Consider the following 18171-nt stretch of genomic DNA (forward strand, 5'->3'; position numbering starts at 1 on the left):
ACTGGCTGTGGGCAGGGCTGGATTCCGTGCAGGCTTTCCTGTACGGAATGCGACCCACCCGTGGACATTGGGCCTTAGGCCTATGAAGAACTAATTATCTTTTAGAGGGATTTTCCCTCCCAAAAGAACAATATTGAAATAGCTCAATAGATTTATTCATAGCATTTCCCTTCCATTTTATCCCATCCCATGAAGACCCCGGCATAACAAAAACACACAGTGACAAACGCAATTGTCTCAGTAAACTCCCTTTATTTAGTTCGCTTAAGTAGTTTCATTTTGCTGTTGTTCAAAGGGCAAGAGTACAACAGATCAAGATAAAACCATATCTGACCCAAACATCTTGCGTGTACATTAAAAAAAATGACCTCATTATAGGAGTACTCCATAGTTTTTTTTCTAGCATCCTTTTTAACAACCGCTTTCACTAAGGCAACCTGTGTGCATGGTGGACCTTGGAAAAAAGTTTTTAAAAAGGATGGTAAAAACTATCCGAACAGATATTTAAAAAAAAATCATAAATCCTAAAGTCTACAAGGAGCTGTTGAGTATTTTCCACTAAATTGTACAGCTAGCATACCGTCCATATGTAAATCATACCGAGCGGAATGCTGTCCAAATAAATAATATCTACTATAAACAAATGCAAACATCTCTTTCAACAAACCGTAAATAAAAAAAATACCAGTCCTTTTACACAATAAATATTAAGAAACCATTGACATAGTTGAAAATATTCTCATATAAATTAACAACTTTAATTACATATAGCAGAATGAACATAGGTTAAAGCAATTAACGAAGATGAAAGTGGAATGCAAAGAAAAGATTTCTGAGAATGATTGGTCGATATAGCTAAAATATGAAGAAGGGATAGTTGATGGAATTACCATGTTGTTGTTGTTGTTTATTTTACAAAATAAATAAATGATTCGATAGAGCAACGTTAAAGAATAAATTACCTTTCTGTAAGTTGACATTTTTAAATTTTTTTTTTTTAACTATTGTTTAGGTGTGCTTAACGGGGAACTGCCTTTATTTATAGAATTTGATTGTTAATACCAAGGAGTGAAAATACACCTTGGTATGATGTAATGTTGCCGGCCCTGGATGTATTTATTTTTTATTTAATTAGCTTTTTTTTTTTTGCAGACCCTGGTGTATGTTGAAGAACTTCCCAATTGCAAATTCCTTGAATTAGACTTAAAGAGTAAAACTGGGTATAATAAAATAACACAAGATGATAGTATCGTTATTTCAATGGGCTATTAGAAATAGAGATGGAATTCTAATCTTTCTCTAAAAAAAAACAAGAGTCATTCACAAATGTATTGACTGGCTAAAATGGAAAATTACAAAATAAAAAGAAAGCAAGGTGGTGGCTAAAAAAAACTAATTTTAAAAAAGCATTTTAAGAAACCACAAATTGACATAAGAAATGTTTTTTTTTTCCCCACAAAAATGTTAAATAATGAAACGATCATTTCTGGATACTTAAAATGGAATCATGCCTTCAGATCAAAAAAATCTGGTAACATTTACCATTAAGTAGTTTTTTTTTGTCCACAGCTACCTAAGAAGAGAGCTGTCTACAATGTACTCTAGCCGGCAAAATGTTTGAATATGGTAGCAATTTCTATTGCCATTTGCGGACATGCAGATTTCATTAAACTAAATTGCCCTCTATGCTATTTAGCGGTGGTCAGTCTTGATTACCATCCTATTTTGCTCTCATCTTGTCATGCAGATTTTCTATTTCCTATTCTTTCATTGTAAATTATAGAAAGACACTATATACTGTGGAACAGATCTGGATCTTTTTTCATGAGTCAGAGGATATATAATGGTCTCCTGTGTCTCATTATAATTTCCCTCCTAATCTGACCTTCATTTGCCTCGCTCGGATGTCATTGTTGTATTTCACTTTTTTTTTTTAATTTAAAGTCATGTAACAACTCATTCTTATAATATTGTCTTCATAGTGGCTAACGGAAATTAAAATCTCATTAAAGCAATGTTTTAATTTCATCTAATTTCTCATACCCTACCATTTTTATGACCACAATTTAGAATAGCTCTTGGTAAAAATATAAGGCATAGAAAAAGTGGTTATTATGTATCTGCTAATGTCATACTGGCAAGTTGCGGGTTTAACTTTAGGGGAATTCAATAGCTATATGTGTACATGACTATGTACTCTACAGTGTAATGGTAAACTAATGAAAAAAGACATTGACCTCTATAGAATACAGTACAAAGTTAGAATGTAATGACTAGAGTTGAGCGAACATGCTCGTTGGTGCTCGTTACTCAAGCAAGTACCACCCCGTGTTCGACCCCTCCCCGCATTACCACTTCCTGCTGTGACGGCATGTCCAATACAAAAATGCTTGAGTCTCCCATTGACTTCGATGGGGTTTGTTACTCGAATAGAGCTCCCGAATATTACGAAAAGCTTGAATCGAATAACGAGCACCCGGCCATTTTGGTACTCGCTCATCTCTAGTAATGACCTTTAAGAAGATCACTGGGAAACCAGTTAGGATGAGCAATTGGCATACAATATCAGTAGATATTCTGTTACATTTTAACTAGTCTTTAAACATTAAGTGTGACATTCATTTTTGAAAATATAATTGTTTAGGGAAAGTTACTTTTTTCCAATTTTTTCTCCAAAGCATTATAGACAAACAAAAAGTGAATATTGTAGATTACGAGTAACACCAAGGATAACCAACGACCAAGTGTCAAGGTCAACAAGGTACTGATTTGGTCAGTGTTGAAAAGTTTGGAATTTATGTAGTGTTTGAAAACTAGGCTTCCTCATAATGAGGCATAAAACACCATATACATATTACTGAATCAAAAACATCATTAGGCTTGACATCTATAAAGTATCTTTAGCTTTAAGGGAATGTTCTGTATTGTAGGCCCATTTTTTTGTAGTTATTATGGCTTCAATGTAAACTGAAAAACGAATACCAACATACCCTAGTGAGGGTGTAAAGGACCCTCCGGGTTAACTAGCAATGTGATGAGAGAATAAAAGTAAATTTTATTAAAGCAATTAACTAGTAAGTGTTTTGTTTTTACAACTTTCCCGCTTGAAAATGACTTATATATACAGCAGTGTAAAACGCTTACACTCTACTCTTACGTACATTTTTATTCTTTTCTATTTTTGTCCCTCTTTTATGCAAAATAAGTTTGAAATCTGTCAGTAAAAAAGCAACTACATAGATTGCCTTAAGATGCAAGCGAAATACTGTGAAGAAATTAGAAAATAAAAACATGTATTTTTCCAAAAAAATACATGAACGCGAATACAAATTTAGACATAAATTGGTCATAATTTAGAATGCGGCCATGATATGTTCTCTTATCGACATCAACTGTTGGCTTGAGTTTCTACTATGTTGCTCAATTTGAACTCATCTCCGGAAGCCACTGTAGGCGCTAACAAACAGTCAGCTTGGTTTTGAATAGTGCTAATAAATTGGATGCCGCACAGTATGAAGCTTGCATTACTTTCATAACATTGCTAATTTATGTAGGTAATCTATTTCATGACCCAAAGAAAGTCTTGGATTATGATTTACCAATTAGCAGAATGGTAACCGGCAAAGAAAATACAGAAAAATAGGCTATAGAGATAAAATTGCTGAAGTGCCGTTTTCTAAAGGAAATACAAGCCGCCTAATGGCAGCACAATTACCCATAAATGAATGGAAATAAAATATACAATTTTGGCTTTGATACATTTTCTTTTACACTCAATTCTTTAAATTCTTTCCTCCCATATGCTCAGTGATTATTAACCACCGGCAGACTTATATCTTCACACGCGTCTTTGGTGTAAGTGTCTCATTAAAGGTAGAAAAAATATTGAAAATAGTCATAAAAATATCTATTTTGATGTGTGCTGTAGCATTTCTGATATAGCTCATGTTAAGTGCAGCTCTTAAAACCTCTCTTGAAAATACTTGTTAAATAAGGATATTAAACAGGTCAAATACTGTCATAGTGCAAATAAAAAAGAAACATTTTTTTTTTTTTTTTACAAAATATAGAAATGTTTGGTTCCAGTATCTGAACCAACATGTTCCTTTCAAGTATCTCTCATGAAAGAACAAAAATATTAAACATGTTACTTCCACTGAAAAGTCTCTCTTTTCTTTGTTCTGGGTAAACAGTTTTCAAACCCCATAAGTTGCATAGTTCTAAGATCGTAAGCACCTTAGCGAAATTTTACTTTGTATGCTTTCAATTTTTTTTGCAGTAATAGTGCAGAGGAAGAAGTTCAGTCTCCTGCGCAATCTAGAAAACGTTTCGAGTCTTAAGAAGGTGGTCTGGAGCTCCGTATAACTATGTATACAAACTCATGTAAATGCAAACACATTTAAAGAAACAGTGAATGTGATGTATCTATAGATATACAGATGTATTCTTGTGCCTGTAGGTCTGCTAGTCACACTCCTGGTTACAAGAGCTGGAAATGTTCCTTTTCATGGATTGGTTGCTGCAGGTGGAGAACTTGCACTTCCTTTGTAATTGATTTCTTCTTCCATTGATCATTGCTCAGCTGCAAGTCATTGTCGTCTTTTTGATTAGTGTGTTAGATAACGGATTCTGTTTCTGCGCTTTTTATCTTTTTTTATGAGCAACCACACTCCTCCACAATCATGTTCTGGATATCTTTTTTAATAATGTTTTGTCCATCGTCATAATATAGCATGGACATAGCTCTCAACTTGGAGGGAACACAACAAGATTTGATACTGTTGAAGGGACTTTGGCCTTTAACCCGATACTGGTTAATAACTGTGGAATGAAATGACAGAGAAGCCCCAGATGTCCCAGCAATGTGGTTAGGGCAATCCCCCTCGCAGTAATTGGCATGGTAGCCAGGAGGTGCTATGATCCAGTCGCTCCAACCTATGTCCTTGAAACTTACATAAAAGTGTTTTTTACAGCAGTTGCTTACTTTACCATCACATTCTAAGCCACGTTTCCTCCTTCGGTGAGGGTGTTCATCAGTCTGTTGAGCCACAATCATTAGGAAAGGTCTATGCGACTGCTCTTTTTCTTCTTCACCTAAGGTTGCCTTTGCTTCTTTGTCCTCATCATCTTTTCTCTTACGTTTGCCAAGTAAGACAGGGGTTGCTCCAGATTCTTGGCATTGGTCACAGGCTACTCTAATATCCATCGATGATTTGCCATGATTCAGTAGGCGCTGAATGCTCCCAGATACGGGGAATGTATGCCAGCCACTTTTCTTTGTGTCCACCATTTTTTCAGCAATCAGCACTTCATTCTTGTTTCCATCATATCCTCTGTGCTCCTTTGGCCCTCGTTGCTGCTGGTACAGTCGAATTGTTAGTCTAGCCCGACTTCGATTGGCTTTAGATAGCTTAAGGAAAAGCCAAAGTTCAGCTTCCCTGATTATCAATAGATCACTGCCTTCTTTGGAAATTTCAAAATGAAGAATTTTCTTTGAGGGCCCTGCAGATTAAAAGCAACAAGAAAATTAAATATTATTTTAGACATTTCCCTTTCAGTCATTTTGTATTAACCCTTTCCAATCCAATTTCTATCCTGGTTTTCCTAGGGCCTTACTGTTTTTCTGCCATTATACAACGGCGCTATCTGCTGGCTAAAGCCAGTACTGCATGAGGTGACACGTTGGATAGGCTCCGACAGCAGAGAGGCTGGCAATATACAGTAAGAGAACCCCGATGGGCGTCTTCCAACATCAGATCTGTACAGCCTTAAACCATAATGTCTTCAGAGGTCAGACAGTGGATTGGAGAGGGTTAACTGTCACCACCATGTCATCCCATATATAATACAATGTATATATTTCACAGAGAATATAGTGCAGCGTGCCATGTCCTGTGGGTTTTTAAGAGATTGTTCAATTCTTTCACAAGCTTTACCCAACTTTCCATAGCAGAACCAAGAAACAAATTATTTAATGGCCTTATAAGTAGTCTCTAAAGCAAATTCCATGTCACACTACAGGATACACATCATGCAAATGATTAACTCCAAATGGGAATATGTCATCGACCTCCTGATTACTAAGAAGCACTATCTCTATGATATATTCGGGATTATTTCAATTGCTTTCAGCATGACACAAAACTAAAAGGACATAGACAAGTGCTCTTAGGCTCTTATGCTCCAGCGTATTTGGGTCCGTGTGCTGTCCGTATTAATTCATAGACGGCACGCAGACCCATTATAGCCTGTAAGGCTATCACACTGCCATTTTTTCACATGGAGCAATTCATCGCATGTCCTATTCTTGTTCATATCATGAATGAGAATTAGGATGTGCAAATGTGTATATTGTACAACCTGAACCTCATGAACCGAAGCTGAACACATGACATTCACATGAGATTACGAAGCATTACAATGGTAGCTTCAGATGAGCGTATGCACAGATACTCCTGCCTCCCTTACTCCTCAGAAACTTTTATGGCACCATTTGGTGCGCAAATATGCAGAAAGATAGAGCATGTCATTTTTTTGGGGCCTAAGTGAGAAATGTGTGCGCAAAAAAGTAAATGAGGACGATCCCATCGAAATAAAAGGGCTCTTTTGTCTGTGCACAATATTTACGTGAGCAAACATGTGCGCAAGTGCATCCATGTGAAGCTGTCCTTAGTGGCCGTACCTATCACAGCACCTTCTAAACATCTAATATACACTAGATAGAGGTCTAACAGGTGTATATATAATATAATGTATATAATAAAGCAGAAATCAGAGCTACCGATACAGATACTACAGATATAGTCAATAGCACCACTTGCGGTTTTCCTATAGGACTATAAGTAGGCTTTCCAAGTTAACTCTTGTGACAGTAGTGTCAGCTCTGCAACATTTGTATCTTATCGAGTTAACGCTCCCTGTTTCCTGGGCACATCTATTTACCTGAGGATCAGTCTTGCATAAGCAGACCTTGTAAAGCTTTTATAGAAAGCTTTGTCATTGACAGCTTTGTTTCTAATTTAACATGCTGTGTGCATGTTAATTATAGCAGTCTGGTGGTAGATGTGCTGAGGAATGGATATAATCAGAGAACAGCATATTTTGGGATGTTTTCTCCTATGCATATACTTGTTGGCATAATGGTTCTGATCGTGAACATCATGATGTGGGGGCGTTCCCTTGATAAAGACTCCATGTTCTTGGCAGAGGTTGAAATGAGTAATAGGTTCTGCTGGGTTATTTGATCATGAGCAAATGAAGTGTTTCTTATTATAACAAGTATTACTTTATTAGGGGAAGGTGACAGCTTAAGAGACATTAAACGATTTTTACTTGTCCAAAAAAAAAAAAATCGATCAGAATCTCACAGATGGTCACTGCCATTCCTTCGCTTCGTGATGTAAGCCGCTTGGGTGATGACTAGTTAGTAAAGTGTTTTATAGTTTTGGAGTTTGTTCCTGCAGCAGAGGAAGAATTGTTAATGTTTCAGTCTGCTACAACGTGTTACATACTGATAACTGAAGGACAGAAAATCAAAGTCTCTTCCTACTTTCAGGATTCTTAAGCATTTCAAAGTCTATATGTTCATGACACCTATTTTTAACATAAAGGTGTCATCTTAAGATAGCAGAACATGTCTATTAATGAGACCAGAGGAGATTAGAATCAATCTTAGTTTCACTATTAGTTTCAAGCCAGATCTCTAATACTGCATGCAGAAAGATTACAATGTAAAATGCATCTCCTCTTTTATCCCTCCTCTGACACCGTTGAGGCTGGTGTTACATAGTACAGACATGTCAGAAGACATTATCAAAGGGTCCATCAAGCTCTACATTCCCTTCGCTTTCAACTTTGGGATTTACATATCACAAAGTAATATCAATTTAATGAACTTTAAGGAAACTTTATGGCACAGTGGAGCACATAGGGTCCCTCTATTATAGCGATCAGTGGTGATCCGAGACAATGGACCCCGACCGATCCTACATAATAGCTGTGCCTGGCTAGTGTCATTTTGGTGTACTTTGAATACTGGTCCAATGTCCATAGCTGAGTATAAAAACACTGCATTGTAGAAAGGCATCCAGCATAAATAATGATGCGCTGATGCCATGGATGATCCCATAGAACATTATGGGATCAGTTGTGGTATCAGTTTTCACTACAATGTCGGAAGGGAAAAAAAGATATAGGGTAGGATACATGGAAACCCGGCCTTAAAGGGTAGATGCATGTTTTGCTGTGTTCATAAGTGGTCTATGTAGCACTAAGTTGGAAGTTTAATCACTGAACTGAATGATTATGTTGATAGATTTTATAAGCTGGGGACCTAATTACAGATAGGTATAAGATTGTGCAGATTCATTCTATATTAATGTTACATGATGGTGTTTTTGAAAGTCTAAATGGCCAACTCCGCAAAATATTTCTTATATAGCGTCTGGAAGGCGTTAACCATTCTGGCAGAACTGCAATGTCTTCTTCAGTCTGTCTTACAGGTATATGGATAAAGTCTACTTTGTAAGCAACAGCCTTATATGGGTGTATGGTGAGATTGGAAGAGCACTACTTTTTAATAAAGTATCATTCTAATGATCGCAGGCTGATTTAAATGAGTTATTCACCAGCTTCTATAGTCCAGCCTTTCGGAACTGCATAAACATAAGTGGACACAGTCTTCCTCATCTATCTTATACTGTGACATTTCATTTACATGCGGGCCTATGCATGCAAGCAGTCAGGATCCATGCATTGCTCTCTAGGGACACGTCTTATGTAACTGGTTTATAAAGACTATATACAAGCATGTAAATAACATCCTGTCCTGGGTTCCCTAAGATCAGCTTTTGCAGACCCAGTTCAACACGGTAAAAGATAACGCTATGAAAACACTAAATCCCTTCTAGTTATGTAGGGTTATCTTTTCAAGTTCTGATATTATTACTTGTAGGAGGAGGTTGTAATCTTAAAAGTTACTCTGCTTTTCACACTTCTACGACAAGGCACACATTTCATAAATTAGAGGCTTACTTTGTGTAGGAGGATCAAATATTCATAAAACCAGCCAAAGTCTCTTGAATCAACACAAGTTGAATAGAAGTTCTACTTATAAAGGGGGGGGGGGGGAATGATGTACGGTATGTAAAATAATAGGCAAACTAAATAAAGCCTTGCTAACAGTAGCACTATAAGAGAACCTTGTTAGAAACATTGGCATATCATGAGTGAGTCTTTTGGAGTGTGATATTACAAGCAGAGTATTTGTACAACTTACTGTGTATGCCTTAACTTCTGTAAAGAGACATCTTGGCATGAGATGCAGCCGCCTGGCTGATAAACATACCAACAGTTAAATTATCCAGAAATAAACAAACACTGCAGTTTGATTTCCTGTTAAATAAGATTCTGTTGAACACACAGTTTGATAATACTACAAGAATGGGAGCCGCTGCGGTGGTGCTTATATGGTTGCCAAAACAGCTTGGTGGCCATCTACTTCTCCGATGGTTCATTTGACGTTGAGCCACCAATACCTTTCCTTTATGGACTATAATACTTTTAGCATTTTGGCTGCTGTCATATTGGCAACATCCACATGCCTGTCGGTAGCTATATGTATTCGTGTCCTCAGAACCGCGTCATCAATATTGGAATTGTATTCTTAGAAAGGAAGATGCCATCGATAAAAAAGTTGGTAGTTTTCATCGTAAACTTGTTCCAGATCAGTAAACTCATTCCCAAAATGAGAAAAGCTTCGCACGATGTTCCCATCAAAAGAGAATAACTCCTTTTGACTTTTCTCTCTTCTGTCACTTGCTTAAGCCAAACAGTTGTGAAGCTTCTGATAAATGCTACCCTCTCGGAGCTAACTCCTATTGAAATATTGCCCTTGTTTGCCCTTTTGTCAATATGATGTAAATGATTGCAGAAAGATTCAAATCCACCAAGATGAATGTGACTGAAGGCCTTATTATACGGAAAAGAAGATATCCGACCGTTGTTTCCTATTAATTGCAATTGCAGTCAATGAGAAAATCACAGGCAGAAAACTACCTAATCTCCTTTTGTCCTCGTGTAGAATAGAGTTCTAAATCATGAGTACGTCAGCTCGTAGATATATTAAATCATGCCTGTGTACTCGTAATGTGCAGCAGAGAAAAGCTACATTGTTTGTGATTTCTTGTGTGCAATCATATATATTCTTTATTTGACTTAACATCTCTCTATGGTGCCTGCTCTTTTTCTTTTCCATAGAAAGGTAGTCAAGATGTTGCTTTTATATAATAGCCCTTACCAGTGGATAGGACAGCAGTTATCCAATGAGACTTTACTGCTGGAGCTCTGCATGAGAAGTAATTAGGTAGAAGAAGTAGCTGGCGGAATGCAGACTGCAGTAGCCAGTGCCCTCTAGTGGCCATTGAAATGAAGCTACTGTTTTACAGGATTGCAAGTTCTACTGGACACATTATTGCTGGTATTTAACTATTTGCAAAATATCAAAAAGTGATATTACAGAACAAATCAAGGCAATGCAGTGTAACAATAAAGAATGTTGTGGAAAAAAAAAAGAAAAACCCATGCAGATATGTTTTTTGGAACATAATGCTGGATATGTATGTTTGCCATAAAAGGTAGATTTCTATTACTGCATGTGATTAATTGCAAGTAAATATTATCACTGGCCTCCTTTCTGTCAGCAGACATCTGTTACATAGTTAGTATTTCTTGCTTCTCATTAGCTGTTGATAGACGGCCTTTGTAATGATATATGGTATATATGGGTACTAGCGTGAGCAGTTAAAGGGCCAGCTTACAATGGAGGGAATGATAAGCAAGCACGTTAGCATGCAAGAAATGCTAGTTTGTTGGACATTAGTTTCAGAGAAACTTGTCTGGCTACAATACTATCCTAGAGTTTGTGATGGACTCCTACTGGTACACGATAGCCTAAGAGTATTGGAGATAGTACTCTATTGGATAATAAGCATCTCAGGCTGCTTTTTCATACTGCAAACTCTTCTCTAACTTATTAGGCAACAATGAGATAGCAAAATATACTCTAAACTCCTTCTTAGAACTGTTACCCATGGCTGATGACAGCTCACCTACCTATCCCCGTTGGTAAATTCACCTGTTCTAAACTAGGAAGTCTCCATCTAAGGCCCCCTTTAGTCAAAACACACCCCAAAAATAGGGTTGCTTGCAGTGTAATCCAGCAACCACCTATTTCGAAGAATGCTTTGGGCTGTTGCAAGCCAACCAGATTAGATCATTTAATTTACAAGGTTGTTGTGAGGTTTCAGGGAGTCCAATGAAAGCAAAGGAACTTCTTGAAAGACTGACATCATGGACCAGCTGCGCTCTAGTCACAGCAGGATTTTAATTGATATGACAACATCAGTCGGGACCCTTATGTAGCCCATATTATATCTAAACGTATAGCTAAAACGTTTTAAAAGGCTCGGTTGCGTAATAATTGCTTCCGCAGATATTAATGAGTCTATATATGATAAAGTTTCTTGCCAGCTATTCCCTGCATAGCAACCGCTTAATACATTACATAATAAATAGCCTAATGCTTGCAGAAAATAACATTTGCACAACATATTGGCATCCGATCATGAGTATTGGCTTCAACGCATTAAAGCCAGAAGGCTTATCCTTACATTTATCTTGTGTAGGGAGAATATGTATTACGCCAAAAAAACATGCTACTCGCTGGGTAACCTAAAAAGTCAACATGCATGTTAATTGTATTCTAAGGCTTCTCCTTATAAATAGCCTTGAAGAAGCATTCCAGTGGGTCCCTACTCCACAGATGTGAATTGCATTTATTCACTAAGCCATATGAAGCTTGACTGGTAACTTTCAAGCTTGATAACACAGTCTCATTGACAGCGAGCTAGTACGCAATACTTCATTGTGTACTCAGAAGCAGCAAAAAGCTGGCAGGAATGTCTGATCTGAAAGCATGCACACAACTGCACAGCTTTTCTGCAGACAGAACATCTGAGTCAACAGGTTTTTTAAGACTGGAAACTCTGAGTGCCGTCTTAATTGTTTATATTGCTTAAAACAAAAAATGCTTCTAGTTCCCGCACATACCATGCCTACCATGCTCTGCGCTAAACAATGACATTCTTGTAACATTCATGATAAAAAAATGTTTTTAGTAGCCTGTTGCTTTAAAAGTGTGGCCAGCCTGAGGTTTGCAGCTTCTGCCTTGAATATCCCCAGCAACCAATTTTCTACACCTCCTATGCTGAACTTTTTATGCTTATGAATAGGAGAGAAGACTCATGTCATAGTACACTCCAGACTTGGGATCTTGCATAGACTCCTTGGAAAGGAGTGCAGAAAGTTTCTTTTGTGATGGCTATTATAGAAGATTCTGCGGCGCTGTAAGGTGAGCTATCGGTCTGCAGATGATGGAGCACTTTAAGATGACTCCTCAGTGGGATAGTATAACTCCTACTTTAGGAGGGGAATATATACAGCAGTTAAAGTCATCTCCTTGCCTAGTTTTACAGCTGTGAGTTCTGCAAGTGCAACAGCCCTCTCCGCTCTGCTACCTGGAATAGCAGCTGTGCATTCTAGACTGACACCAGAGGCATTCAGTTACCCTCAGTGTTGATATTCTCCTGGCATTTCATCTTCCTGCTGCTCATCTTGCCTTAGATTAACCCAGAAATAACATAGACACTTTTTATTATGCAACATTGTTTTTTGCAACATTGTATTTTACAACATTGCTACTTGTTTGTATCCTGCCAGTTGATTTCATTGCTAGGATGAAAACATGCCCTAAGGGCTGAAATCATATTTAGCACTCTTTAGCCAGAGGTTCTCATGAAGTTTTGCAGAATACCCATACCCTCCCCCTCTCAAACACTTGTAGTCTGTTAAAGATTTTCAGAGATAGCTTATTCTAGGTGAATATAGGAAATGTAAACAAGCAGGGTACAGCCAAGGTTAAATCACAGAAAAGACATTATTTGGGCATTTCTACCCCTGCGCGTTGCTGTTTATGGGACCTTTTAAACTGTTACTTTACTTTTTCAGTCTGAAATGTGACGGCCGCACTCACCTGCTTCAGCAAAGGTGATGATTTCTGAAGTTTGCTCCAAGATTTCATTCATTTCTGCTCTCCGTGCAATAACATCATCTATTTGCACTTGGCCATCATCTCCAACTTTCCCCACATGAACTTTCTTGATAGCATTTAAAAGCGCTGCCTTAGGCACTGGCTGAGTGATGTTGGGTCTGTCCCTCAAGTGCAGCATATTTAAAATGTGCTTCTTCACTGCCTCGACCATGTCAGTTTGAGAACTGGGTGCATCCTTGTGAAACTTAGAGAGTGAGCATGATGGACAGTCAGTGACTGAACTGTGTCCCTCAGATCCTGGAGTTGGCGTACACCTCACCATAATCCAGCAAAGTACCAGCAGAAATCCGTTCAGCAAATGCACAGACATCCTGACACCAAGTTTTATAGGCTTGCTTTTTTTTCTTCTCTATTTGCTGCGTTAAAAAAAGGCTTATCCCTTTAAAAACTAGATGAACTTTTTTTTTTTCCTCTAATAAAAAAGATCTGAAGCAAAACAGAAAAAGTTTTTCAGTGTAGTTTTGGTTTGCTGTGTCTCTCTCAGGCTTCAGTAAGTGCTGTGAGTACTTGAGGCTGTCAGTGAGGAAAAGCTCTGACTTCTGTCTCAGAGTGAGAGAGAGAGTGAAAAAGAGACAGACAGAGAGGACGATTGGCCTCAACTAAGTGAATGAGAGGGTGGGAGTTTGGTCTATGAGTAAGGAAGGGGAGGAACATTTTCAAGCTCTGCTCTGGTGCTCCAAGCTATACACACCAATGTTAATGTTTTCACCGCCCTTCTCTTTTATCTTTTCTTTTTTTTTTTCTTTTAGTCTCCGGAGTTTCGGAATCTGCTCTCTTTTTTTTTCATCATATTAGCCATATTATTGTCTGAAGCTCCCCATGTTCCATAGACTGTATGTTCTTCTATAGCCATGTGCAGGTTTTCGCACGCTGTTCTTCACAGGTATCTTAGTTCAGACCATTTATGACTTTTGAAGAGGAAAATAAGTAACTTAGCACAAATAGCTCTGGCAGTCATTCCTACCATCCCGCCGCTGCTGGGAGGAGAGGAGGGGGTGGGGGTGGGAGAGAGGTAACCTAGGTGTATAGACAATAATGTATACTTCAGCTGATGATGAAGAATTACGAAATATACTATGACACAGCTGCTGTCTGTTATTTCACTGTCTTATGAGCAATCACAAGCAGAAAGCATAGGGTTTTCCTGCACAACTGATTCAATATCATTCCAGTGACTAAAGGGCTGTCTTCACTTTATTCCCACAGGCTACTGTATTACAAACATGTAGGAGGCATTGATGCATACTGCTATGCTAAATAATTGCACGTCACTGCCATCTGCTTTCAATTCTGTACATATATGCAAAGAAATATGCGTAGCAGAGTTGAGTTTGTCATTGTATTATCTGGAGATGCAACACTGTATCAATCCATTGCCTGTTTTTTATGTTTAGTTTTATGTCCCGAAAAACTTACAGCACCACCATTGTATGATGGATACGCTAATTCTGTAAGTGTACGTGCGGTTATATATAAAACCACAGATAAAGCACTGCGATATCACATGAAGTGTTAAACAACATGCTCAGCTCTGCTGCATCTGTACATACAATTCTCTTGGTGGAACAAGATGTTCATAATACGTATTTGAAATAATGATTTCATTGTTTCAAGCCTTCTTGAGAGCGATATACGTTTAGCACGCTGTAATTAATGGATTGACATAACCATATAAATATACATTCTGCAATCCGTCTGCGGAGATATGGCTGCTGCTTTTTTTTTTTTTTACAATATGTCATTCATACTTCCTAAATGATAGCCCATGTGTTTCAATAAAGAAATGTTTCCATTCGGATAGAAAGCTTCATTTTACAGCTATATAAACATAGAAGAGATAGGACTGATATGACAAAACTTCAAGTTCATATTTCCTAAGGATGTAGGCATGCAAGATGTATATTCTGACTTGGCTTCTTGTGGATATGGTCTGTACGGTATATCATATAGTAAACGCCTGTGTAACCAAAAGCTTATAATAATGCATATTAATATCATGTCTCTCTGTAAACAGCCCAACAGAGAGCTGTAATTATGGCTTGTTGCAATGCCGAGGCTGAAACTGAAGAAAAAGTTCAACTAGATACGTCTTTAACTCAGCAAGCAGTCTTCGTTCTCCTAGGAAACTGCCTTCAGAATGATGGTGAATGTTAGGATATGCAACTATTTATATTTTACCTTGGTATTTAAACCCGAGCTCTCAAGTACCTTAATGTTGATTTTATTACTTGCTAGTTTTATTTTTGCCTTCACCATATATTACAAAGATTCAGCCCAGAAAGAGTGTATGCAGTTACTAGAAAGGGTAATGGAAGTATATAGGCATGTAGCGGCATGGGAATAAGGAGTAAGTGTATGTGCAGTTCTAGAACACAACTGGATCCACAGGAGGATTGTTTTACAAGAATGTATAAAGATCCTCCTGAGCCAGCTGAGCTTACAATCTAATTGTCAGGTTTTAATTTTTCACTTTTATTTCTGTTTGAAACTTTGAAAAGTTTGTCTTCAACTTATTTTATGATAAAGTACAGCACTGCGGTGGTGAGATAGATAGGAGACAGATCGATAGATGGCTAGATATTACATAGATCGATAGATAGATCGATAGATAGATAGATAGATATTACATAGATAGATAGATAGATAGATAGTAACCTAGATGTAGATAGATAGATATGAAATAGATAGATAGATAGGAGACAGATCGATCGATAGATAGATAGTAACCTAGGTGTAGATAGATAGATAGATAGATAGATAGATAGATATGAGATAGATAGATAGATATGACATAGATAGATAGATAGATAGATAGATAGATAGATAGATAGATAGATAGATAGATAGATAGATAGGAGATAGATATGAGATAGATAGATAGATAGATAGATAGATAGATAGATAGATAGATAGATAGATATGAGATAGATAGGAGATAGATAGATATGAGATAGATAGATAGATAGATAGATAGATAGATAGGCGATAGATAGATAGATAGATAGATAGATAGATAGATAGATAGATAGATAGATAGATAGATAGGAAATATATAGATAGATAGGAAATAGATAGATAGATAGATAGATAGATAGATAGATAGATAGATAGATAGGAGACAGATAGATATTAGATAGATACATATTAGATAGATAGATAGGAGATAGATAGGAAATAGATAGATAGATAGATAGATAGATAGATAGATAGATAGATAGATAGATAGATAGATAGATAGGAGACAGATAGATATTAGATAGATAGATAGATAGATAGATAGATAGATAGATAGATAGATAGATAGATAGATAGATAGATAGGAGATAGATAGCAGATAGATAGATAGATAGATAGATAGATAGATAGATAGATAGATAGATAGGAGATAGATAGATAGATAGATAGATAGATAGGAGATAGATAGATAGATAAATAGATAGATAGATAGGAGATATATAGATAGATAGATAGGAGATAGATAGATAGATAGATAGATAGGAGACAGATAGATAGATAGATAGATAGATAGATAGATAGATAGATAGATAGATAGATAGATAGATAAATAGATAGATAGTAACTTAGGTGTAGATAGATAAATAGATAGATATGAGATAGATAGATAGCTTTTGCATGTGATCTGTACAAGGAAAGAAAATAAAACTTGAAAACAAGTACAGTTGGTCAAACAATTAGAAGATGACTTAGAGGCCTGAAGTCTTATTTGGTTGCGTAGACCAAACTGCTGGATAATTTGATAATCCTATGACTGCTAATCCTATGTGCTTTGCTATGTGGAAGGAAAGTTCAGCCAATGTCAACTCAAGCTACAATTTAACAGTATAATACACTATAGGCCTACTTCCAGCATAGTTGTCAGTATATAAGATGGCAACGTTACCAACACCCTTTGTGAATAATCCTAAAGATTTGATTATGAGACTTCTAGCAGGGATACCTCTCATTTCTACCTGTCCTCATGGGGACCTGGAATTTGAAAAGGGATTGTATAAATTAGAGAACCATTTGGTGAACTTTTACTGTTTAGATATTAGAGAATTACATTTGCTACTTCTTGACTGGATCTCTCCATTAACATAGAGAATGGACAACTCTGGGTAGTCCAGCTCACTGCCTTTCCCGATTACCTTAAATGTAAAGTGGGCACTTTAAATATGTATATGCAGTAATGTAGTAGAGAACTGACTACATTGGTATTCTGAGGCCCGATGAGGTTTGTTCTTGACACAGGAAGTCTTGGCTGCCCTCTGAATGCCCCCTACTGGCCATGCACTAGGCACAACACAATGTATAAGGTTTGCTCAGAGTGCTCCTTTAAGGTTATCACTTCACAAAATACAGTGACTTGCTGTGTTTCCCACACAAACAGTAATAGTATATGAACATAAGGAGGAGAGGCTCATAATTCTTGTTCTTAACAGAAAGGATGCCACACTTGTGATTCCTTCTCCATTGAAGTGCATGGATGTTACAATAACTTCTACTACCACTTGGTTTTCTGGCAATGTCAATTCAACAGTGTTTTGAGGAAGAACCTAAAAGAAATCCAGAAGTCCAGAACAGCTTGTGTGTTGTGTATGCACATCTATTTCCCCAAATGCAGCCTACATTTCCCATGATGCCTCTGGCTCTCAGTCCTATCTAAGGGCAGTGGTGATAGATCAGTGACATAAAACTTATCCTCAACTCCCACGTTGGAGTTCAGTGTGTTCCTATGAGATGCCGCTTCAGCCTTCTGCCTCCAACTTGTGATAGGTTTCTCCCAGTCATGTGATGCAAGCAGAAGGCTCGAAGAGCAGGGTGAGTCTGCATCTCCTAGTAATACACTGGAGATTGCCCACACAGGTAATGTAGGGACTGGGAGTCAGGGAAGCTTTAGAACTGTTGCTAATCATTATATTGACTCACCTACTATATATTTCTGCTTTCCTAGCGCCTTAGATGGAGCAGAAATGCTATTTTCAGCAGCAGTGTATACATAG

At 37.4% G+C, this 18171-nt stretch overlaps 1 protein-coding gene across 1 annotated transcript; it reads right to left on the reverse strand.

Annotated features, from left to right (window-relative positions):
* Nucleotides 1–232: 232 nt before the first annotated feature.
* INHBA (inhibin subunit beta A) lies at nucleotides 233–13731 on the reverse strand. The gene is made up of 2 exons (XM_066584603.1): nucleotides 13091–13731; nucleotides 233–5502 (listed from the first exon to the last, which is right to left on the reverse strand). The coding sequence occupies exons 1-2, from the start codon at nucleotides 13476–13478 to the stop codon at nucleotides 4655–4657; spliced, it is 1236 nt and encodes a 411-aa protein (XP_066440700.1). The 5' UTR covers nucleotides 13479–13731; the 3' UTR covers nucleotides 233–4654.
* Nucleotides 13732–18171: the final 4440 nt, after the last annotated feature.

This window comes from Eleutherodactylus coqui, chromosome 12, assembly GCF_035609145.1.
Source record: "Eleutherodactylus coqui strain aEleCoq1 chromosome 12, aEleCoq1.hap1, whole genome shotgun sequence".
NCBI classification, from domain to species: domain Eukaryota; kingdom Metazoa; phylum Chordata; class Amphibia; order Anura; family Eleutherodactylidae; genus Eleutherodactylus; species Eleutherodactylus coqui.

Excerpts from the sequence above, each read along its gene's own strand:
- INHBA (XM_066584603.1), bottom strand. The coding sequence starts at position 13,478 with ATGTCTGTGCATTTGCTGAACGGATTTCTGCTGGTACTTTGCTGGATT. Across the intron at positions 5,503-13,090 it reads CATCACCTTTGCTGAAGCAG|GGCCCTCAAAGAAAATTCTT; the intron begins GTGAGTGCGGCC and ends TTTAATCTGCAG.